At 52.4% G+C, this 25,318-nt stretch overlaps 4 protein-coding genes across 4 annotated transcripts; 2 read left to right on the top strand and 2 right to left on the bottom strand.

Moving 5' to 3' along the window:
• Positions 1-13,594: 13,594 nt before the first annotated feature.
• On the bottom strand, positions 13,595-13,990 carry CHC_T00002678001 (hypothetical protein). Its single transcript, XM_005713930.1, has one exon. It carries the CDS (start codon positions 13,988-13,990, stop codon positions 13,595-13,597), a length of 396 nt encoding a protein of 131 aa, XP_005713987.1.
• An 11-nt stretch (positions 13,991-14,001) lies between these two features.
• On the top strand, positions 14,002-14,247 carry CHC_T00002677001 (hypothetical protein). Its single transcript, XM_005713929.1, has one exon. It carries the CDS (start codon positions 14,002-14,004, stop codon positions 14,245-14,247), a length of 246 nt encoding a protein of 81 aa, XP_005713986.1.
• Positions 14,248-21,384: 7,137 nt separating this feature from the next.
• CHC_T00002676001 (hypothetical protein) lies at positions 21,385-21,522 on the bottom strand. Its single transcript, XM_005713928.1, has one exon. The coding sequence runs from the start codon at positions 21,520-21,522 to the stop codon at positions 21,385-21,387; it is 138 nt and encodes a 45-aa protein (XP_005713985.1).
• Positions 21,523-22,337: 815 nt separating this feature from the next.
• On the top strand, positions 22,338-22,685 carry CHC_T00002675001 (hypothetical protein). The gene has a single exon (XM_005713927.1). The coding sequence runs from the start codon at positions 22,338-22,340 to the stop codon at positions 22,683-22,685; it is 348 nt and encodes a 115-aa protein (XP_005713984.1).
• The last annotated feature ends 2,633 nt before the right edge of the window (positions 22,686-25,318 follow it).

Raw genomic sequence — 25,318 nt, 5'->3', positions numbered from 1 at the left:
ACCCTTCGTTTCGAACTTGACCCTGATCGCTCCCTCCATTTTGCCCCATCCAATATGCTCGACCAGCAAGAAGTTTCGTCCCGAAGGGGCCGTTATCGGGCGGTTGCCGCAGAGAACACGCGCAACTTATGTTTATAAGAAGACACGAAAAGGGAACCCCCTGTGAAAAAGTAGGGACGAAAAGCTCGCAGATAGGCGAAAACAGACGCCATCGCACCCTTCTAGGATTGTGACTCGTTTCCAGCAGGACTGCCTCGTCCCTCGATCGAGGTGGTCCCTCCTCTAAATTATAATACCATCACCAGTGGAGGACCTGTTTAGGCGAATTGCGCAGTAACAAGAGACATCGACGTCCACACCCACGTCATCAGATTGTCGACGAAACACTGACCTGTTCGCTACAAGAACCTCCAGTCTTTTCTTTTCCGTGTTTTTGTTTTGGTTGCGTTTTTGTTTCTTTTGGGTTACTGTACGTAGGAAGCCAGACCCCGCGCCGCGGGAATCGACGAACAAATCGTGTGACGCGTACGGGTCTACTCCTGATCTAGGCAGACAGGTGAATCGTCGTTCGCAATTAATTTATCATGCGTGTATCAAGTCGAGAAGAAGAGCGAGTTTGTTCTAGTGCTACCAGGACGAGAAGTTGCGAAATTTCAGAAGCTTGCCTTGAGAATAAGGAACACATGAGTGGAACGAAAGAGAGTCTGACAGACAGAAGATCATGGAGTGAGTCATCTGCGCGCCACCCGACCGGCACTCACTAGCGAGGATCGAAGAATACAGTGAGCGAGCTCCCACTACTGGAACGGTATCGCAACTACGTGGAAATTCATCGAGAGGCCGGTCTTTGTTGAGAAAAACTTAATAATAATAATAATAATGCCTTTGTGTGCGGAGGTCCCGATGACGGTTCGACGGGAAACGGTTCTTCAAGATGGACACTGCGAATCTGGACTGTAAAGGACGTGCGCAGACAAACTGTCCTATCTCATCTGCTGCTCGAGTCTCGAGCCAAATTGTTTTCTGTACGACCTCACTCGCCACAACTGTCGACTCGGTTCCTTACGAAGTGTTACCAAAGGGAGGTTAGAAAGGGATCGGGTTGGCGAAGGAAGAAGGGGACACGATCCCCCCTCGAGGAGCATTGTTAATGTGACTCACCTTTTGAGCGTCGGAAGAGAAAGCAGAAGCAAAAGTGCGAGCTTTGCATCGAGAAAGAGAAGGAAAAGGACGATGACCTGGGCAATAACCAAGGCATCGAACGTCGCTTGTGGAAATGAAGGTCAGCTTTAGCAAAACGAGAGGAAAGCGAAAGGGGATCGATCGTGAAGCAGTCGAAATTGAGTCGAAGTCCCAGGTGCGCTATCATGTTACACGTGGACGTCTTGTCTGGCACCGTCGGAACATGAGATGCTGCGACGTAAGGGACGTCCGAGTTAAATTAAAAACGTTCAGGACTGACCGTATTTCAGAAGCATGGAGACGCTGATGTCCTTCGAAGAGCGTTGTTACGCAGCCTGCGCTAACAGGTTACGGAAGGCGCCAGGAGGTGAAATGATGAACGGACAACAGGAAGAGTGGCGTTCCCCGAGGGAAAGCCGAGCTCGCAGCACAATACAGTAACAACGACGAAGTGCTGACGGTAAGAGACAACGCACGGCGAAAGAGAGACGAAAGAACTCAGAACAGAGAAGTCTCGCGGACGCCTGGCTAATTGGGAGACTCGACTCGACGAGGTCTCGCGTAGAAAAAATGGGGAGAGGTAATCAGGATCGCCGCCCGTTGAGGATGCTGCGAGAGTGTAGCATGGGAGGAAGAGATGAAGAAGTCGGTACCCCGGAGTACTCGACTCGGCGTGGCCCAGGAGGAGGAGGACGAAAATTGAAGGAAAATTAAAGAGAAGGTAAAGAGAGGGAAAATAGAAAAGGGGAAGATTCAGTGACCCACTGGGTAAGAGGATGAGGGGCTGTTTCCAAAATATTGCATCCTTTGACACGATGTGCTGATCATGCCAACGACGGTCCGCCTCCTGTAGCATAACCCCCCCTGGGGCTTTATTTTAGATTAGATCAACTCAGAATCGGATCAGTTACTGTAGGGCTCGATGCTCTACAGTACCACCACGTGTACCCCCAAATACAGGGGACACACGTGTACACATGTACACGCAGAACCAAAGAGCACACACAGGTATACTGTCAGCCCCGACGGCTGACAGTATTACAGTGTCGACCGACCGCTACAGTACGTCGCTACAGCACATCGGTACTGTACTATTATGATAGGCTATTATGTACATTAAATATGGAGCGGACCGGCGGCGGGGAAGGGCGACAAGGACGGACTCGTCGACGACCGACCGCCTACGGCCGACTCCCCGCTTATTCTCACCGCGCGCCTTCGCTTTCGTGCGCAATAGACGACACTGAGCGCGGGTAGAGGACGCGCAACGCACGCCCACTGTGATGACGGCTGAGCAAAAGGGGAGGTGCCGTTGGCCAACGACGTGAGAGAGGAATGACTGGGAGTCATATGAGGGAATCAGCAGAGAAGGAAGCATCGCAAAGTGGGAATGAGCAGACGAGTTCAATGAAAGAGTTGAAGGAATCACCACAGTCCCCCTGAACTCGTATGTGAGTGACTGAATGAGAAGGATTGCCGGATTAACTTGAAAGTATGAGCGCAGGTTTACCCTGAACCTGAAGGTTTTTGATGCGTGTTGATGACGTCTTACAGTGCGGGTGGACCTTGGAACCTGAAAAATGAGGTTTTTTGCATCATCTGAATACGTCGGGTGTGGGACGTGTCGGCTTGTGAGGGGTTGCTTCTAACAACGTCGGGTGGTTGACGTGTGAGCTTGTGAGGGGTTGCTTCTAACAACGTCGGGTGGTTGACGTGTGAGCTTGTGATTGGGTAGTGTGGGAAGGAGGTGTACGGTGGGATTCGAACTCGCGTGCGCAGCAGTAGAATGAGGCCCATAACCTGTGATGACGGCTGAGCAAAAGGGGAGGTGCCGTTGGCCAACGACGTGAGAGAGGAATGACTGGGAGTCATATGAGGGAATCAGCAGAGAAGGAATCACCACACCCACGAGCCGGATCCACTTCCGCCCGTCCGTACTGGATCGTTACCCAGTACTGCATCGGGGCGTCGAGGCGTCGATCCGTTCGCCCGTGCGCGCGTCCTACCCCGATCCCGCTCTACCACGCTACCCGGCCCCGTGCTCCGGTTCCGTAGCGGGTGTCCGTCTTCCCTTGTCTTCTCCCTCTCGAGGGTCTCCGCAAGAACTGAGTATACACCCCTCTCCGTTGGGGGTGTTTATACTACACCTCCCTGACAGGGTCACCCATGCTTGACGCTACGAAATTGTCTAAGTAAGATCGTTCGCCCTCAGTGCGAAACCTCCACGTGTCGCAGTAGAAAGTGGAAGGAATCAAAGCGTCTGTCATGGAGAGGTCCAGCCGTTCAATGACGGCCTGCATAAAGCGCATTGACAGCGCTTGACGACCGCGAGGGGAAGAATGTCGGAGGATCGATGGAGAAATGGCTCTTCGAGTACGCCAATCATGGGAGCGTACGGTTAGCATGGGGAGGTTACCCGGCAAGATACCCGCACCGTCAGCGAAGTCTCGTTCGATGCCGTCCAGATCGCGCACCCCGGTCACGGAGAACCACTATGCTGCTGCGTACAGTAGGGGGTAATGGTGCATGGATTTATCTTGTAACTCCTCAAGTGACGGATATCGCTGCGATGCAGAGACGAGAGGAGTATGACCCGGATGAAGAGCCGGTTCGGCTGGGTCGAGAGGAGGAGGTAATCGGGGGATTGAGGGGAGCTCTTGAGGGTAGCTGGACTTGTATGAGAATCCAACACCGGTACGACGTCACCATACACGGGGATCCTCCGGTTCGGATGAGGGTCCCGATGGAGGGACAGACGTGTCGGACATCAGCCACGTGGAAGAAGGGTCGTCTTGTCTTTGCTCGACCGCATTTTAAAAAGGGGTTCCCACGCGCTGGTAGGAGGGAAAGTAGCACTAGATAGTGCAAGGGGAGACCTTCGGTCGAAGGGAGAGGACGATGGATGGACGCGCAAGGTGGAAGGAGAAGAAAAAAATCGGAAGATTACACGAGGGGTTGGCGGTGGCCAAGGACGCTCAGAAGAAGGATATGTAGTGCAATACCCGTCTGGGGTAGGGGGGTGAAAGGAAGTGAGAAAAGGAAAAAAATTGGATAATGTGGTCCGGGCTGGAGGACACACGTGTGCAACGATGCGCACGATTATTGTAATTATTTAATTCTATTTACAAATTAGATCTAGAATCTAGAGCCGGGAGCTACTGTTCTCCCCCCGGCAGGGCTATAGGGCATAGTTCAGTTACCAACCCAAGTGAGTAAAGGTTACCTGAGTTGCAGGAGTTAGATCTCGCCTTCGTCGAAGAGCGTTTCCGTTCACGCAACTCGCTTCACTTCTACGCTGCTAACGACATTTTCTATTGCTCGGCGTCCCATCCTTTTTTTTCTTATCCTTTACCATTCCTATTTCTATCTCTTTTCTTTATCCATTTCTATTTCTGCCTCTATCCTTTTCTATCTCTTGGTGCCATCGGCATTGATTGCGACCGATCCGGTGTAGGTGTTTTAGCCATCGAACAACACGTTGTGTAGCGCTGCTACTGTTTCGAGTTCCGTAGGAAGGCTGTTGCAACGACGCCTCCGTCGAAGGTCTTACTGTATAAGACAGAGTTGGTACCACCAACCGCGATCGCGATCGCGCTGGTGAGGGTGTTCTCAGCCATCGGGCAACACGTCGGTAGTAGCGTTGCTACACGGTTACGATCCCGTCGGGTAGTGCTGAACAAGCTGTAGTGCAATACGCACCTGGAAAGGGGGGTGAAAAGAAAGGAAAATATTTGGATATGAAAAGTAGTCCGGGTTGGCGGACACACGTGTCAATAATTGCACAGTTTTAATTTTTAATTATTTTATTTTATTTAGTTAATTAGTTAGCATTAATTTTGATGACACTAGATTAGATCTAGGATCTAGCGCTGCGAGCTACTGTAGTGACTCCGGCGGGGCGATATATACCTTAGCCCTCTGACCACCAAGTCAGTAAAGGTAACCAGAGTTGCCAGAGTTGAATGTCGCCTTGGTCGAAGTCCGTCTCTACCAAGACGCTCCCTTTTACCTAAGCGTACGGCATCCTTTGCGCTCGGGGGTTCCCCTTTTCTTTTTCCTTTATTTCCCTATTCATTTCTACCTCTATCTCTATTTTTCCCGTAATTGTGTTGGTTCCACTGGAGTTGGTTGCGACCGATCTGGTGTAGGTGTTTTAGCCATCGCGCAACACGTTTTGTAGCGCTGCTACTGTTTCAAGTTCCGTCGGAAAGCTGTTGCAACGACGCCTCCGTCGAAGGTCTTACTGTATAAGACAGAGTTGGTACCACCTATCGCGATTGCGATCGCGCTGGTGAGGGTGTTTTTAGCCATCGGGCAACACGTCGGTAGTAGCGCTGCTACACGGTTACGATCCTGTCCGGTAGTGCTGAGCAAGCCCCTGTCGAAGACCTTGAATTATACCCAAGGTGCTGAAGACACTCGTGGAGCATTGGCCTTACAACCCAGCGAACCGCAGTTACATGTAGACAAGCCCAACCCGCACTCGTCGAGCGCTCAAGTCTTCGCAAGTCTTTACCACCATTTTCCTCCCGGGCCGGGCATCTTTCCTTAACCCCCCCCCGTCGGAGTTGAGCTACCGTGGGCCGCAAGCCCACAAAAGGGGAAAGGGAGTCTCGAACGCTCCGTAGCGCGTGCCATTGGCAGTGGTTGTTGCTGTTGTTGTTTTTCGTCTTTCTGTTTGACCGTCGGACTGTGTTCGCGGCCTGCCAGGCACATTGCACTACAAAAGTGGTCTCCCGACCTAGAATTACGTCTACAGCAAACCCGACCTGGAATTGTGTCGACGACAGGTTTGATCTGGAGTTGTACTACGAAAGTGGTCTGGGTAACGGAGTCTCTTTTCTATTTTTGTTTATAACTTTTTTTGGTGTAGGTTCGCTCATACGAGTGATGTCGACAAGCGCACCCGGGGACGTCAGTCTCGGGGCGAGTAGGAGCGGATCGGCAAGGGCGTCGAGGATCCTGCGGGGTCCTCGCACCCGAACCCAGGCCAATACGGCCACGGATCCCGAAGGTCAAGAACCCCCGACGGGAATTGAAGCCGACAAGGATAATCTATTCTACAGGTTCGAGAAGATGGGCGAGGAAATTCGCCAATAGATGACAAAAAGCTCGAGGCTGAATTAGCCCTCGTCCGAAAGCAACTGGAGTTGCAAGCATCCGAGTTCCACACTGTTTTAGGAGAGCTATTGGCTCGAGTGGATCTCGTCGAGAAGGAGCGAGGTGATGCGACCGACGGTCTGGAGCCGGAGGTGCTAGCTTCGTTGAAATTTTCAGGCAAGGACGCGAGGCGCGACGCTAATCAAGCCTTGGAGTCCTTAGGGAAGTTTAGAACAAGCATCAATGACCGATTCGATCGCGCCGCGCAACTTCTCAAGGACCTTGAGCAGGCTGCGGATCAAGCTCCGCAAGGATCGGACGACGAGCCGCTCCCTTCGGGTAGAGAGGGCGACCGTCGGTCAAAGAAGGACAAGCCCGCCCGGCAGCGGAGTTCCAAGTCGAAGCCCTCAAAGAAGGACAAGCGACGTGCAAGCAAGGGTCACTGTAGTGACGATCCGGAGAACCGCGACTCACAGTCGGAGTCGCTTGGTCCCTCCGAAGACGGTAACGACGGTTCGTCGAACCATTCGGGCGATTCCGAACGCCGTTCAGAAGACGGAAACGAGATTTCGTCAAGCAAGAAAATTTTCTCCAGACGAGGCGGAGTCACTTCGTCCGCCTCGCGGAGAGACAAGGATGCGGAACCCGAAGATGTCGCAACGCGGCGCGGGCCGCGATGGGAGGAGTTGTAGGAGCTGAATCCGACCAACTACCTCTTCAAGAAATTACTTTCGTACCGAACGTACCGCTTGCGGAACCCACCGATATATTTGTCAAGTTCCCGGCGGACCGCCGTGCGAAAAATCAGGAGAGATATTCCGCCTAAGGTGAAGAAGGACAACACGTTCACAGGTGAGGACGGGGTCCTTGTGTTGGATTTTTTGGCGAAATTAGTTCAGGAGTTCGATACTCAAGAAATGAACGAGGGGCAAGCGATCTGCTTGTTACCCAAATTTCTAAGCGGTATCGCCTTGAGACAGTACACTTTGGTGTCTCAGACGGCCGGGTCCCACCACGGAAAGGTATCCGTTTGGCCGGAGGCCGTACAGTGGTTGTTGAGGAGTTTTGCAACCGACGAGGCGATCCGTCAAGCTGTGCTCGCATTGCGAGAAGTTCAGCAAAGACCGTCTGAAGACGAGATGGAATTTTATATCCGTCTGACGGACGCAAGCAATCGATGTGGAAACGTATATTCGATGGAAGAACAAATGACGATGTTTATTGAAGGACTCGATTCGAGTATCAAGCCGATGGTATCTCAATACCGACAAGACAATCGGGACGTTTCGTTTTTGAGACTAGTGAATTACGCGAAGGCGCATGGCTCGGCGAGCCGCGCTAAGGACAAGAAGAACAAGAAGGTCACGATTCAGACGCCGTCGACAATTACGGCGGGTAAGAAGCCGAGGGCTTCTTATCCCGGTCGCAAAAGTCATGCCGCCGTCCATTTAGCCGAGACAATTTCCGCGTCAGACGAGCGCGGTGCGCACGGAAGTAGCGAAAATCACTACGAAGGAGCGTTAGTAGCCGAAGGCGAGTTCATTGAGCCATTAGAGCGCTATGGACACGAGAACTACGGGGCAAGCGGGTCGTCAACTTTACCGACGCCCACATACACGACAGAGTCGTTTTCAGAGCCCACGGATCCCGTGATGATGTTTCGGGGGCGCGGCCACACGCCGGTGCTGCGCATTCCGATGGAAGACAAGGGTATGACGTTTCGAAGGCCAGGCTGGATGGGAAGGCGGCAACGTCAAGGAAGGCCGCCGGCCCGTGGAGGGCCTAGGCCGCAATATCCCGTCAAGACGCACGGATTGGTGTGCTATCATTGTTACGAAAAGGGGCACGCCGCGCCAACGTGCATTCTTTCCGTCCGGGAAATGCACCGAGTTTTGGAGAATTATGAGGCGTTGTCTCCGATGGAGAGGTTAGGGATATCATCGACGAGTTACCTGAAGGTCAAGAATTGGTTCGATTCGCAGACGGCGAGCACGCCGAGTGCTTCAACGCCAAGATCGAACCAACCCTTCAGAGGGCCCACCGCGGGGCCCGCGCCGTCAGATGTGAGAAGGATCCCGCAGCGGCAGGAAAACTAGAGAGGGGAATCTAGCATGAGTCGCGAGAGGCACAGGGACGACGTACTGTGCTCGGGGCTCAGCCCCGTTTCCCGTCTCTAAGGGAAAAATCAGGCCCCAAGGAGGAGGTTGTTGGATTGGTGGATAAGGCCAAAGGGCCAGCTCAAGACAAGAAAATTTTGAGCCGAGCCCGAGATCATCCGCTGGAAGAAGTTCGAAGACCCTAGTACAGGGTTAAGCGAAGGGAATGTCCCGAGAAGATTTTGGTTCTTGCGCGAAAAAACTACAAAGTTTACGCGGACATTGGACCCACAATCGGATTAATGAGCAGAGTGTTGTCTGTACTAGACACCGGCGCGGGACCAAACCTTGTGCGAAAATCGAAACTCCCAGATGGAATGGAATCTCTAGTGTCCTACTGACCGACCCAAGACATTGGCGACGCGAACAATAGGCCACTCCGGACTCTCGGCACAATTAGAATGCTTGTGAGGCTTGGAAAATTTGTGGCCGCAGCCGAGTTTATTGTATGCGAAAAACTAGCAGTCCCGCTAATTCTAGGCGCGGACCACTGTGACCGGTTTGTGGAAGCCATTTATCCAAGGAATAAAACGGTTGAGCTGGCGGATTTCTCGGAGGTCCCGATAGTTAGGCGGTTCTCGACGAGAAAAGGGAAAAAGAATCTCGTCCCGGGAGAGGACGAGAACGATGGAAAGGTGGAGCGAATTTCCCCTAAGGTAAAAGTGGCAAGAGCCACCACTATCGAGCCAGGGACGCAACGCGTCGTGGAATGCACCTCGAAGAGGGCGGGCTTGGTTGTGGTTCAGCCGTACTCGTCGTTATACGAGAAGCACAGGTTGACGTGCACGAATGGTGTCGTTCAGGTTGAGCCTGACCGGCCATTTTGTTTACTCGTTGCGAATTTTAGGACGTACCCTGTCAGGGTGCAAAAAGGCCAAGTGGTGGCAGAACCATTACCGCACCCGAAAGCTGCGCTCGAGAGCAAAACCACCATTGATGAAGTTCTCGGAATTCAAGAAAGGAAGAAGGAAAATTTTCCTAATTCCACCAAGACGCCTACGGGCAAGACAAGATGCGAACCGTCGGATCAAGATCGCGAGGACCAGCAAGGAGAACGGGAGAAAAGGCTCTCCGCGACGGCAAGTACGAAGCCGGAGCGGCGGATTGAGCCTCCCCCGCTGGACGTGGAGGAACTCGACCTGAGCCACGTGCCGGACCGACTGCGCGAAAGATTCCGTCGAATGTTCAAAAAGTATTCCCGCATGTGGGATGGGACCCTCGGTGAGATCAACACCACGGTCCACCGGATTGAACTGGCTCCAGATACAAGGCCAATTGCACAAGCTCCCTACCGAGGCGGTCCAAAGGCTCGGGAGGTCGAGGACGCAGAAGTACAGAAGATGTTAGAAGCAGGAGTCATCGAAGCGGCGCAGTCAGAATGGGCGTCGCCCGTTTTGTTAGTGCCGAAGCCGGATGGATCGATGCGCTTTTTCGTAGACTATCGCCGGTTAAACGCGGTAACGGTAAACGACACGTACCCTTTACCGCGCATGGATGAGTGTCTGGACTCGCTTGGTGACTCCAAGGTTTTCTCCGCGTTGGACGCGATCTCGGGATATTGGCAGATGCCTATCCCTGAGCGCGACCGCGACAAGACCGCATTTTCGTGCCACTCAGGACTTTATCTCTTCTCAAGAATGCCCTTCGGGCTAACTAACGCGCCAGCGACGTTTCAGAGAGCAATGGATATCCTGCTCTCTCCGTTCCGTTAGAAATGCTGTTTGGTGTATCTGGACGACATAATAATTTTTAGCAAGTCGTGGGAGGAGCACATCGTGCACGTGGATGAAATACTTTCTGTATTGGAGAAGGCAGGTGTGAAGCTCAAGCTTCGCAAGTGTGAATTTTTCGTCGAAAAGATCAAGTACCTGGGCCATGTCGTTCGGCCAGGTACATTGGAAGTGGACGATGCGCGAACCGTGGCATTGGAACAAGTGAGGTACCCTCAAACGCATACCCAGCTCAGGAGCTTCTTGGGACTTTGTAATGTCTACCGCAGATTCGTTCCGTATTATGCTAAAATCGCGCACCAGCTCAATCAACTGTTGAAGAAGGGACAACCGGTCCAGTTGGAAGGATTCGACGAACCGTGCGAAAAAGCTTTTCACAAGCTCAAAGACGCTATCTTGGCGCCACCGGTGTTGGCGCTGCCGAAGAAGGACCTACCATACTCGGTAGACACCGACGCAAGCGACTATCAAATCGGCGCTGCATTATTTCAAACGCATCCAGATGCGCAACGTAAACCCATCGTGTTCTTTTCAAAAACGTTAGCCGCAGCCGAGAGAAACTATTCTGTATCAGAAAAAGAATGTCTAGCCGTAGTTTGGGCCGTACAGACTTTAAGACCATATCTATATGGCGAGCACTTCATTGTGCATACCGACCATGCCTCATTGAGGTGGTTGATGAACGTAACCGACCCCAGCGGGAGATTAATCCGATGGAGGCTCCGCCTTTCGGAATTTGATTAAGTACAAGAAGGGCAAGGCAAACAGCCAAGCTGATGCCCTGTAAATGTTGCGAACCGCAGGAGAAACCGTCGACGAAATCGACGACGAAATTCCATGCTTTATGGCCGAACCGGCCGAGGGAACGGTGGAGGACGAGGACAGTTTTGACGCGTTAGACGACATCCTCGCTCTTGAGGGGGGGACCGCCCCTGAGCGCCTCGATCAATTCCAAGCTGTCACTCCGGAGGAGCTCATTCGCGAGCAAGCCGTCGACCCCTTCTGCAATCGCATCAAGGAAGAAATGGACGCCGGAAAGGTGAGAACATTCAGCATGAAGACCGAGGAACTCGAAGGAACTCTATGCCGTACCGCGGCAGAGTTTGTACAAGTGGTAATACCACAATCGTTAAGGGACCGCGTCCTAGGGTTGAGCCACTACGCAAAATTGGCAGGCCACCCGGGAGGCAGGAAACTTTATAAGACTTTGAGAAGGTATTTTTATTGGCCTACAATGGCCCTAGATTGCTATGCAGTCCCGAAGAATTGCGCGGCATGAGCGCAGGAAAGGGTGAAGTTAAGAAGAAACACGAAGGAAATGAAGCTGTTCACGCCCAAAGCTCCGCTGGAGTTTGTCGCCATCGACATCCTCGGCGAGCTAATTACGACTAAACGAGGAAATCGGTATATTCTCGTGATCAGCGATCGATACTCGAAACTGGTACGAACCGTACCGTTGAAGAAGATATCAGCTGCGCACATCGCACAAGCCTTCGTTCACCATTGGGTATTCGTGTACGGACCGCCAGTCAAGCTGATGTCGGACAATGGAACACAGTTCACGGCCCGGTTCTTTCAGAATGTCTGCCGAATTCTCGGCATACGCAATGTGTTCACGACTACGTACCACCCGCGAGCCAACGGCCAAGTAGAGAGGTTTAACCGCAGGCTGACTTCCGCGTTGCAAAAATACGTTGGAGAGCATCCTAAGGACTGGGACTTATTTAGTGACGCTGTGACGTTCGCCTACAACACGCAAGTTCATCGAACTACGAACATTGCGCCCTTCGAGCTGGTGTTAGCTCGGGCGCCGAGAAGCATTGCGTTACAAGCGCAGCCAACTTTAAAGAACTTCAGCTCGTCACGAGCATACTACCTGAAATGTTTGTCGTGGTTGGAGAGCCCAATGCGAAGCGCCGATAGAAGTTTGCGAAAGGAACAAGCCCGGTACGAGCGAAATTTCGACGCACGCCTTCGCAAGCCGCAATATGAGATCCCACCGGGGTCCTACGTGTTCCTCCGGAAGGAGCAGGGTACGGCTAGCGAACCGAAACACAAGCTGGCCCAAGTCGCTACAGGACCTTATCAGGTCAGAAGATCGGATCAATATACGGTAGTCATTGCCATTGGTGATCAGGAGGAACGCGTTTCGCGAGATCGAGTAGAACTGGCCCCATTTCCGATGGAACCAGCGCCCACATCAGGTCTACATCAGGCCATACAGTACCTAAGTGGACACGTGACAGATCAAGGACGCGACGCGATGGAGAGTGAGGACGACCCTCACGTGCGGGGGCAGCCACAAGAAGCCGAGGAAAATTTAGTTAGTCGAGATCGGTCGGCGGAGATACGGCAAGACCTACAGCAGATAGCTAATTCAGAAGAGTTAGTGGCATCGCAGGATCTTCAGGAGGGGGAAGTAAGTAACCCCGTACGCGATGGAGAGGAGGCGGACGCCGAGTACGTCATAGAGAAGATCATCGACCACGGGAATCAAGATGAGGAATTAATCCTCAGGGTGAAGTGGTATGGGTATGGGACGAAGGACGCGACGTGGGAACCGGTTGCGCAGTTACCGCAAAGCGCCGTTGTGAGATATTTTCTGAAGAAGAAGTTGCCCCTGCCACCGCAGGCCGCGCGCGCACTACCGGGGTGATCGTGTCAAGAAGAGTCCGGAAACCCGAGACGATGGAGAAGGCAAAAGTGCGAAGGGGGAAAGTCAGAGTGAGGCGTCCCAGAAGAGCAAAGAGCGAAGTCCCGTCAAAGGAAGGAGTGGATACGCGACGCGTTTTCAAGGCGTTAGAGAGATAGGGGATTCCCTGCGGAGGCACGGAGTCTACAGGATCACCCCCACACGTCATGGACGTACAGAGAAGGAATGACGTTTGAATCAGCGATCCGCACCCGTGAGACTCATTTTGATCGAAAGAAATAGGGTTTCGCCGATGGTAAGCTGCCAATTGATCAGTGCGAGTCACCGACTGAGCTCCAGCCAGTCTCCTAAAATTTAACTATAATTCAGGGAATTACCCGCACTTGTACGAAATGTTGTTGGCAAATTTCACAGCCGACCGCACACATACTCAAGACTTACCACCGGCGAAGCCGTGACCGGTCGCACCCAAGGGCACTTGCCCAGTTCATTTGCAACGCCTACAGTGCGCCCGACGAGCGACAAGATGATTCCACATGGACTATAACCGCCCTGACGCGCCGACCTCACGTGCAACTACACGGCCCCGTACAAGGGCTGAGTGCATCCGTCCCCTTTCTGAAAGAATCGAAGAAGGCACAAGAGTCCTCCCGACGGCAACACAGGGTCACGAGTTCGCTTGATACGCGTAATATCTTCCTACCGACTTCGTGATCGAGGGAAACACTAATGTGTTAGCACGATGGGCACGGAGTGGTTTCGTTGCGCCTACACTAGACCTGCGCGACGAACAACCTACTTACCCGCCTGCCACCAAAACCTCTCCCTTTCCTTTGTTTTTGTTTCAGTTTTTGTCTGCGTTTTCGTTTTTTTGTGACGTGCAGACGGCGATCTCCGTGTCGCAGACAACGGCAGAAAATATTTGCCAGGCCTACCGATCTACAATTCAATCCCAAGTCAGAGTAGCGAACCGACAACCTCTGTAGTTGTTCATTTTGTTGTCCGCTACAAAGGGGCGATACGCTATGAGGTTTCGTATACTTGCCACGAAGACAGCACTTTACAAGTGGGTGGAGAGGAGTCCGGAGGACCATGGCGGCGAGGAAGGTCCCAACAAAGAGCGTGTGTAGCTTGACGAGCTTGGTTACGGCGATCAATCTGTCTGTCATAACGAGGGAGAATGCCACACCTCAAGTATTATTTTTTTGGTACATCGAATGATCAACCGCGGCGTCCACCCCCTCTTCATTTTCTTTCACTTTCAGGTCCCTTTCCCCTCTACCTTTTTACCGGCTTTTTCATCCGGCGTTCAGCCATCCTTTTTTACACATATGCATATATACGTTTTGTAATCAGAGACAGGAACACCAAGCTCCCCACACGGTGCCGTATTAATGGAGAAGAAGCTGTGGACTGGAGAAGATGAAATACAGGGAGGCAAGGTTTGTAGTCATGATCGATCCGAGTTGAGGGGTTCGTCGCAATGCGTCACCCTGTAGGCAAGCTCGCAACTCGTAGGATCGCGCAATTTCCAGGGCACCCGGAGGGTACTGGCCTGACGATGTGTCACCAAATTCCACACGGTGGGCACCAGAGAAAAAAGGGAGAGAGAAGGCACTTGAGAGACTGGGACGTATTTACGTCATAAGCTGGACCTTCGGTATATGTGCAACGACAAGGAAGGCCACTGAGATGGGACCGCGAAAGACCGCAGCAGAATGGGGTATAGAAAGCTGGAGCTGGAGTAACTACAGTAGTCGGAAAGGTTGAAGATGCGTACGCCGGAGCGACGTGTGTTACGTCGTATGATCGTCTCAGATCGTTTCTTTTATTCGAAAGGAAACTCCTTCGGTATCCGGGATGACTAAGGGGGACCCCTCCAGGATCTGCCCTAGTGGCGTCGCGAAGGTGTCAAGAAGGGGATGCCTCACCGAGTGCACAAGTTGAGGGCACAGGAGGGAAGTGATTCAGGGACTCGTCGAGCCTAATTACAAAACACATCGAGTAGTAAGGACGGTGATAGGGGACACTAAAAGCTTCTCTGGAGGTCCTCAAAGGCAAAACATATTCGGAAACACGACTGCCCATACCTTCTCGACCTCGATACCTCTCGCGGAGGGAATCGTCGAATGACCATTTGTAATACCTTTTGTGACCCCCTTCATGAGGCGACACTTACCACCCGCACCCTCTCCTGCCTCCTATAAGACATATGCTAAGTTGATCTTTCTTTGTCGTGCGCGGATTGGGACCTCTCTAAGGCCTCGTCGCGGGTCGATTGAACGTATTGAGCCTACGGGCAGACGAAGGGAAAAATGGAGGAAACCACACTCCTTTCAAGGCTGTCTTCACCCGGAACAGAGCACTCATCGGCGGGTGGTCATATGTTTTTTTGTTTGTCTTTTTGTCTTTTTTGCGATGCGCACGTGCTAAGCCGTCGCAAACGACATAGGTGTCACTGAACGTTCAACACCGAGATGAATTTTTCTTGGGGATGCAGGAGAAGTTGAGGAGGATGTCCAGCACAGAACTCCTTGGCTTACCCCGTCCGAGGAAAAGGGTGACGTGTGGCTGGCCAACGAGGTTAAGCACGACGATCAGCAGGGACCCCGAAGTGCAAAAATGTCTTCAAAGGACACAACAGTTCCCGATGAAGCTGGCGCGTAAAGACAGGACGGTCGGTTTCATTTCGAATCGAGGCCAAGACATTTAGTCCAGAGTTTGATGGTGTTACGAGGACGTTGTCCAGACAGCAAACCAAAAGGGATGTAGTTGCCGCTCGCTAGCTGACACCCCGGGGAGGAAGCCAGAAACGCCGTGTCACAGATGGAAAGGGAGTGACACTGGCCCGAAGAGTTGTAGCATTCGACATAGCCGCACGAAGGGCCTGAAGAACGCCTCATCGAGGTCACGCAGGGAGAAAAATGAAGTCCACTTGTTTGCTGGCGACTACAGGACCTCAAACATAGGCGCCACGGAGAGTACTTTTCCCAGATCTCCGTCACCTTTGCATTATCATCGAAAGGAATCGTCAAGGTCCGTACGTTTGTTATTCTGCTTGGAATGCTTCCGTTTACATTCGGTTCAGCTGGAAAAAAGAAAAGGGGTGTTCGCACGGAATTCCCCGTCGGTGAAGAAGAAGACATCACCCACCCTGGTCAGAGGGCAAAATAATACGAAAAAGAGCTTGAACATTCCAAGAGTGTAAATCTATTTTGCTCAAAACGACTCAATTGCGCGTTCTCAGGGATGGAAGTGAGAAGGAGCGTGTGGAGAAAACAATTGCGCTCGACGCCATGAGTCCGTCGGAAGAGATGAAGGGCGAAGCGTACGTTTGATCTTGGAGGGATTGTACAGTATACCTCAAAATTTTGTTGTCGTCTGCACTCGGCGAGCTCGACTGAGCGACCGAACGCGGCAATGATTCATATTTATTTTCGTTGTGACATCCGAATTCATCCGTGTCTCTCAGAAGTTAACAATAATGAGCTTCGCAAACGAAGTCGTGAGGCCGCGTGACGTCGTCACAATAACATGGACCGGTGTGAGACTGAGTTGGGAAAGGAAGAGAAAAAGAGAACGACAAGAGAAGGAATACAGTAACGAGGAAAAGAGAAGGAAAATGGAAAGAGGAAGATGCGACCGCGGCGACGGGGCGTATAAAAAAAAGAGAGAGAAAAAGAGGAGGAAGTAGCGAGGTGAAGAGAAGGAGGAAGGAGGTATAAGGGTGCCACCGTGATTATGACGGGATGGGCGTCAATGAGAAAAAGAGGAGGAAACGAAGGGACGAAGGAGCACGCAGGAAAATTCAATTTACAGATCAAAGGCTACATGACGAGGTCGCAAATTCAGCGTCACGCAGGCAGGATAGAGATGCGACAAGCTATCACGAGGGAAGTGTCGCGCCCGTCAGCTCAGACGGGAGGGTTGCCAAAGGAGTTGCCCTTTGTAAGCGATGACACAAGGCGAGCTAAATCTCGCAGGTCGTCAATCGAGGCTCCTTGCAGAGCCTCTCCCTCAACACTGTGAGCACGGAGCATGGCAGAGTATACGCTCGTGACGTCGTGGGTATTTTTTGGAATTGTTGGAGATGGGGGGGGATATCACCTCCCTCACCGACAATGTTTCGGTGTGGCCTGCCGAGAGAATTTCGACAGCTGGGGGCGCCTTTGACGAGGATGGAGAGGCTAGGCCTGCGCGCGGGGAAGCAGGGACAGCCGATCGAGGAGGAATTGGAGAGGAAGGACGGGAACATACGTGAAGCTCCCGGGGGTCAGATGTGACGATGGAGGTCTCGTCGGGAACCGGTGTTTGGTTTCCGAATCGACGGCTCGTTTGAGCTTCCCACGCTGAGCAGAGGGTCGATTACCAGGGGTTGAACCACACGAATTCGCGTGCGGCTGGGTGGTTTCGACCAGGGGAGAGAGAGGGACGTTGGCGATTGAAGGATCCAGAGGAGTTTTACGGAGGGAAACAGTCCCAATCCACGCCCTCGATCGTATCAAGGAGGGAGCGTATTTCGCGATTGACATCAGAGCCACCCAGAGGGATAGAGAAGTCCAATAGACGCATTTGTGCTATCAGCTTCGCGGGGAGGTGCCACAGGCGCCAGCAATCATAGGTCTCCCACAAGAGGGTCGCAGCCACTTTGACGCATCGCTCTGTGAGGAAGACCACCCATAACCCGTGTTGCGGATCCCGCAGGTAGCTGCCATAGTACGTGAGTATGGGTCCCATTTCGGTCCAAAAGCCTTGACTCACCTCGTACTGGCTCCACCATGAGGGAATGCGCTGGTAACGACTTGCATAATGCTGACGGGAAATCTCGCGCGCCTCTACCATTTGGTAGCGGATGAAGTACCCCTATCAGACCAAATACGCCGTTCAAAGCGCACTGTGTTCTGAAAGAAGAAAATACCCCCGCGTTTTAAATGTCGGAAATTCGAAGGGATAATGGGTTCGGTCCAAAAGATGGCATCGGATGTGACAGTATGTTGGTTTCGCCACAGGCGATCCGCCTCGGCGGCAGGGTCACCAAAGGTGATATCAATGAGATTGTCTAAGGAGAGGCGTTCGCCCTCTGTACGACAACGCCAAGTGTCGCAACTGTATGACGAGGGTATGAGGGTGTCGGAAATGAGGATGGCAAGTCGAGCGAATACGGCCTCCATAAATCGCAGGGACAGAGTGAGACGCCCCCGTGGGGGAGGATAACGTAGGATGGAAGTTGGAATTGCTATACGGGTTCGCCAGTCAAAGGAGCGGATAGCAAGCACAGGGAGATTACCGGGAAGCATGCCCGCGTCGTCGGCGAATTGGTGTTCGATTTTGGAAACGTCGCGAATACCCACGGAGGAGAACCACTGGGCCGAGGCAAATAAGGAAGGATGTTCGTGCATGATTTTGTCCTGTAGCTCTTCGAGCGAGGGGTAGTGGCGGGCTACCGAAGAGGGATGATAACCTGGATGAAGGCCGGGTCGAAGACGTCCGAATTAGGGGGACGTCGGGGTATAGGAGGGAGGTCGACGGAAGCGCGAGACTTGTTCGCGAAGCTGACCCCCGTGCGTCGACGGGCAGTATTTTCGCCCGCAAGCTCAGGAGGCGGAGGACACGTGGGATTCGTCTTGTCCCTGCTCATGCGGAGACCGTCGGTCAGGAATGGAAAAGTAGGGGGTCGAGAAGAGAAGAAAGAGTTGGAGATCAAGGAGTGTAGCCGATGTGCAAGGACGCTCAGAAGGGGGATATGGAGTGCAATACGCGCCTAGAAAGGGGGGTGAAAAGAAAGGAAAATATTTGGATATGAAAAGTAGTCCGGGTTGGCGAACACACGTGTCAATAATTGCACAGTTTTAATTTTTAATTATTTTATTTTATATAGTTAATTAGTTGGCATTAATTTTGATGACACTAGATTAGATCTAGGATCTAGCGCCGCGAGCTACTGTAGTGACTCCGGCGGGGCGATATATACCTTAGCCCTCTGACCACCAAGTCAGTAAAGGTAACCAGAGTTGCCAGAGTTGAATGTCGTCTTGGTCGAAGTCCGTCTCTACCAAGACGCTCCCTTTTACCACAGATTACGTTATCCTTTGCGCTCGGGGGTTCCCTTTTTCTTTTTCCTTTATTTCCCTATTCATTTCTACCTCTATCTCTATTTTTCCCGTAATTGTGTTGGTTCCACTGGAGTTGGTTGCGACCGATCCGATGTAGGTGTTTTAGCCATCGCGCAACACGTTGTGTAGCGCTGCTACTGTTTCAAGTTCCGTCGGAAGGCTGTTGCAACGACGCCTCCGTCGAAGGTCTTACTGTATAAGACAGAGTTGGTACCACCTATCGCGATTGCGATCGGGCTGGTGAGGGTGTTTTTGGCCATCGGGCAACACGTCGGTAGTAGCGCTGCTACACGGTTACGATCCCGTCGGGTAGTGCTGAGCAAGCCCCCGTCGAAGACCTTGAATTATACCCAAGGTGCTGAAGACGCTCGTCGAGCATTGGCCTTACAACCCAGCGAACCGCGGTTACATGTAGACAAGCCCAACCCGCACTCGTCGAGCGCTCAAGTCTTCGCAAGTCTTTACCACCATTTTCTTCCCGGGCCGGGCATCTTTCCTTAAACCCCCCCCCTCGGAGTTGAGCTACCGTGGGCCGCAAGCCCACAAAAAGGGAAAGGGAGTCTCGAACGCTCCGTAGCGCGTGCCATCGGCAGTGGTTGTTGCTGTTGTTGTTTTTCGTCTTTCTGTTTGACCGTCGGACTGTGTTCGCGGCCTGCAAGGCACATTGCACTACACAAGCCTCCGTCGAAGACCTTGAATTATACGCAAGGTGCTGAAGACGCTTGTCGAGCATTGGCCTTACAACACAGCGAACCGCAGTTACATTCTCGTAGACAAGCCCAACCCGCACTCGCCGAGCACTCAAGTCTTCGGAAATCTCTACTACCACTATCTTCCCGGGCCGGGCATCTTTCCTCACCCCCCCGTCGGAGTTGAGCTACCGTGGGCCGGAAGCCCACACAAGGGGAAAGGGAGTCTCGAACGCTCCGTAGCGCACCATCGGCACTGGTTGTTTCTGTTGCTGTTTTTCTTCTTTTTGTTTGACCGTCGGACTGTGTTCGCGGCCTGCCAGGCACATTGCAATACAAAGACATCTCACATACGTTGAAAAGTTGCCGGGGCGTTCATCCACTCGAAAGGCATACCGTATGCGGCATACGATGACCGTAACGGTTGAATTGATACGTACCCGCATGACATGTAAAGTGGTTTTCGAACGATCCTACTCGGCGACTGGTATTTGCTGGCAACCGGAGTTGCAATCAAGGGTGGGAACCCCCTGGTTTCGCCGAGAGAAGCAAGGCATTCGTCCATGCGAGGGATTGGATACGTGTCTCGCACGGTCAGCGCATTCAGACGTCGATAATCGACGCAGAAGCGGAGGCTCCCATCTGATTTTGGGATGAGCACGACAGGGGACGCCCATTCAGACTTGGACCGGCAGATCACCCAGCCGGCTAACATCTCGTCAACCAACTCTTGTTCTGCCTCACGGGCGCAGGGACCAGCTCGATATGGCTGACATCGAAACGGCTTGGCGCTGGGAGGTGAGTTTGATGCGATGCTGTGGTGCAATGCGCCTGGTAGACAGTGGGCAAGGTCGAAGACCCTCCCGGCCGAAAACAAACAAACAAACGAAACAACCATAGCAGCCGGCGGCGCAATGCCACGGAGTGTTCGGAGCTCCTTTTCTATTTATGCGGGCCTGCGGAACGCGATAGCTCGAATCCCTAAAGGGGGGGGCAAAGGAAGAAAAGCCTGGCCCGGGATTATAGGTGTAGTAAAGACTTGAAAAGGCAAATGCTCGACGAATGCGGGTGTGTAGGCAGACTGAACCGGCTGGGTCGTAAATCCAATGCTCGTGGAGCGCCTTGATACCTCATACCCTTGATAAGGTCTTCGACGGGGACGTCACAACGTAGCCCGTCGGGAAAGAAGAAAACGTAGCAGCGCTACATCGTCGTACTGCCTGATGGAAAAGTACCAACACCCGATCGGTCGCAACTATATTCCGATCGAACGAACTCTGAGAAAAGCACCACTGATGCAACAACACAGAAGCCCAATGGCTAATGACATCACGTTGCAGATCGCAATCCTAAAAGGTGGGGCTAACTCAGGAATAAGCGAAATTAGGATAGGGAAATAAAAGATAGGGAAATAAAGGAAGAAGAAAGGGGACCCCCTAGCGCTGAAGGATGCCGTAGGCTTACGTAAAACGGAGCGTCTTGGTAGAGACCGACTTCGACCAAGGCGACATTCAACTCCGGCAACTCGGGTTACCTTTACTGACTTGGTGGTCACCGGGCTAAGGTATATATCGCCCCGCCGGAGCCACTACAGTAGCTCGCGGCGCTAGATCCTAGATCTAATCTAGTGTCAGCCAAATTAATACTGACTAATTAACTAAATAAAATTAATAATTAAAATAAAAACTGTGCAAATATTCACACGTGTGTCCCCCAATCCCAGACTACAGTATTCACATTCCAACTTAGTTTCATTTCCCTTCACCCCCTTGTGCAACCCCTTATTGCACTATTTATCCCCCTCCTGAGCGTCCTTGCACATCTGCTTCGCTCCTGGATCTCCAACTGCATTTTCCATCTCGACTCTTTTTCAGCTTTCTCCTGACCTACGGTCACCATGGGCAAGGACAAGACGAACCCCAAACCTCCTGTATCGCTGAGGCGCGCGGGCGAGAATGTTACCCGCAAGCGCCTTAGAGTTGCCCACCCCTCCCGAGCTTGCCACCCTTCCCAACCTCGAGCTTTCGGTGGTTTTCCTTCCGTTCCTCGACTTTCCCGGGATGATGCTCCTTCGCGACCGATTTTCCAACCCACTCCCCAAATTAAACCTTCTCCTCTTCGCTACTCCTCCCTTGCAGAACTACACGAAAAATCCATGCGTGAGCATCCCCTCTTGTTCGCGACTGCGCCTTGGTTCTGCGATCTTGGCGTTCGCGACACCGTGAATATCGAAAATAAATTTGCTGATGGCGCTGGGATATTACCGGGTCACCTCCGCCTTATGACCATCCATTCGTACTATTGGCGAGCCCGCATCGCGGTTCTTCCTTTCTATTTTGCGCGGCTCCTCCGCTCATGGCCGTCATGCACTCTCCGCGCGGTTTATGTCCGCTGTCTGCGATCGCCTCGAATTACCACTGACCGACGGTCTCATACCTGCCAGTTATTTTTGTGACACCTGGCGGTACCGCACAGAAGAGGAGCGGTCTTATTAAGACATCATGATCAACTGGGCCGCCGAGGATCCCGTAAGAGAGGCAAATTGCCTTTGGTATAACCAACGGACTGCCACCAACGAAGCGATGTTCTGGGCGCGAGCCATCATTCCGGAAAATTCTCGTGACCTCAAACGCGGGAACCATCCCTTCTTCCAACATACTGTACGAGCGGAGCGTCGTCTCCGTTCGGACACCGGCTACTTCGTAGCATGCCACATGCTAGAGGCCCGACAAATTGCGCGAGACCATTACACAAATCGTTATCAAAAATCCCTTCCTGGTGGGGACAGTTCGAAGTGTGTCAGGGTTTTTGAGCGGAGCTTGGTCCAGTGCTCACTTATTACGGAAGGTATCCTTGCGATCCGCGGCACGGGCTTTGGGTCGTATTCCTCAACGAACGGTGTGTTAAAGTGGCAGAGACATTACTTTGGGAAACCTATGACTGCTGGCGTCTTTCCTTTCTGCCTCCCAAACTCATCGAACTCATCAGATTGTTCTATTTCACAGTCCTTCCGGGCGGTACGGATGTTGATAGCGATTTCCATTCGCTGCTCGACAAAATAGAGAGCGTGAACTGGGACGCGATCCAGCGTCAAAATTCTTCCCGCTCCTTCACGCACCAACGCCCATCATTCTCCCCCGGACGGACTCACTGTGCGGCAGGCGATTTCGCCTGGTTCAACACGTGGTCAGGATCACTGTGTTCAGCGGCAGAGGCTCAGCTGAGCCGCCGATTTGGGAATCAGATTCCTCTCTCCGTCACCGAACTGGTTGTACCCACAGACCCCCGAGTCTCCAATATCTGCACAGGCCATCACCACCTTCGTCTCCGCGTCCTCGCGTCACTCCCGCTACGCCTCCTGTAGCACTCGCAGCTCCCTCAACCTCCATTGTGCAGCCAGTCTTCCCAGTTGTGCCGTCAATTCACTTGAGGTCCCAGCTTGTCCATCCTCCTCCATCTCTCCCCGCACGAGCTCTCGCCCCGCCGTCTTCATTGGAGGTGAGGTCTCCAAGGCCAGAGGCCACTGAGAGCCTGTCTGTCCGTGCAATTCTCAAAAGCGGTGGGGAACCAGCCCCTTATCTCCTCTCTCCAAAACGTGACCTCAAACCCGCGTCGCGTGAGGAGACTTCTCCTTCACACAAAAAATCTAAAAAACCTTGTCCTACTTCGGGGGTGTACGCTTCCCTCCTGTGGGCTCATGGCGTGGCGACGGAAGCCATCAAAGAGGCTTCGTGGGAGGACCTCAGGATCCTCGCTCGACTACTCACGTCTCTTCCGGATGGTAAATCTTTCCGTGAGTCGCCTCCGTAATTTGCCCTCGACCTCCAGCTCATGAGGTAACGCGTCGTCGGGGTGACGCTATATTAGCGACGTCATCCTCACACCTTAGACAATTAAACCATATCCTCCTGCGTGCCCTTTCCTTCCTCACTTTACTCCTCTTTTCTCATGCCTCCCGTTACCGCGGTCGCATGTACTCATTGCCAACTTCCTCCTCTTGTCCTTCTCTTCTGCTCTTTCGAATTCCTCGTCTTCGTCCATCGCGACCCGCGACTTTTCCATTTCTAGAATGACGTCGTTAAACTGTCCTCGGGACTCCTTACTGCACGGTCTCTCAAAGGTCGGATGACAACCTCACTTCTCGTTCGTTCCGAAGGATACGCAAAATTCGTGTACACAAATGTTTTCCTTTTCTCTGCGCGGTTAGTTTCGATCAATTCCCTCGTTGAGGCCTAACGGCTAGAGATCAGCGCGCACTGATTGATACGGGAGAATTAGTCCAATTCCCATATGGGAGCGGATACAGGTCAGGGGATTTTCCTGAGTTCATTGCGGTTGTCTTGAGCAAGTCGCTTTCTTAAAAATAAATCTCGCATCGTTCTGCTGTACGCTCTTGAAAAAGCGTATGTCTTCGTCTCCGACTGCAGCGTCATGCAAGACGAATCGGTGGAATAGCTATGTATATACGTGTACATGCCCAGGGTAATTGTTACATTTTCTCCGGCAATTCCCATCGAGGGTAGTGAACAGTGTTCCCCGCCCCTCTATTAAGGTCAAAAGAAAACACATCTATACACTGTTGCGAACGAGGCATGATCGGACAATTTCTTCGACAAAATGCCGGGCGGGTTATCACGTAGTTTGCCCCTGGCGATTTCACAAACTCTCCTTGTCAAAATAAATTAGAAGGAATACGAGTTCTCACGCATCGGTTATGGTCAAGGGCTTGTACGATGGAGCGCCCATGAATCGAGTACACATTCGTGCGGGCGGATCTCAAGCAATAAGCTTCACGCTCCTCCATTGCCATCCACCGGATCCGATTTCACCTCCTTGACCCTCAAGGATCGTTTGGCGACATTTCACGTCCGTGATCGACAGCTTAGAGATCAGTTACACAATAGAGATAAACAATATTGACGGGACCGTGCCGTCGTCAAGGGGATGAGGAACAATTTTTAAAACCGAGTGGGAATCGTCCCTAGGCTCTGTCCTCGGCAGCGGACTGCTCGGCAGTCTTTGTTTCACTACTTGGGCTCCTTGATGTTGTTCTTGGTAAACCTTCCGTGGGGCTTCTATGAACACTTCTGGCTCGTCGGACCAGAGTCAGTCGCCCAATTTCCCTTCCCTTCTGCGGTACTTACAAGCAGTTAGCTTTTTCCAAATTCCCTTCTCCTGCGACAGACCCATGGTCTCAAGACGGCACCGGCCATCGAAGTGTGGTGAGGGATTAGCGTCGCGGTGCGAAGTCGGGTTTCACCCTCGACAGGAAGGTGTACAGTAGAAAGGTAAAGGAGAGAAAATCCCAAAACCACAAACCGAAAAACGAAGCGATCGGGGTCAGTAGGAAGAGAGAGAATGAAAGAGGAGAGTAGGTACAGCATTCGACGCCGGGTGTGGACAGCGGTACAAGCGAGGTCGTCGAACGCAACATTCATAGAACAGATCGTCTGCGGTACGCTCGTTGGGCTTAGCTGAAGGCTTGTTTGCAGCGATCGTCGGTCACGTCCCAAACGACATATTTCCATGTAGCTTCCCCTTGTAACTAAACCGTCATCGACGTTTCCATCAGCATTGCCATGAGACTCCTTCTGATCGTTGGCGACGTCGGTGGGTCTAAGCTTTATCAAGCGCGTCGCCCCTCTCCTGCAGGATCCCTTATATGCTACATTGTAGTTTCTTGTTTCCCCTCAAC

The sequence above is a fragment of the Chondrus crispus genome, genomic scaffold (genome assembly GCF_000350225.1).
Source record: "Chondrus crispus Stackhouse genomic scaffold, scaffold_15, whole genome shotgun sequence".
Taxonomy (NCBI): Eukaryota; Rhodophyta; class Florideophyceae; order Gigartinales; family Gigartinaceae; genus Chondrus; species Chondrus crispus.
The sequence above is the reverse complement of the archived record's forward strand: the minus strand, read 5'-3'. Positions and strand labels throughout refer to the sequence as shown.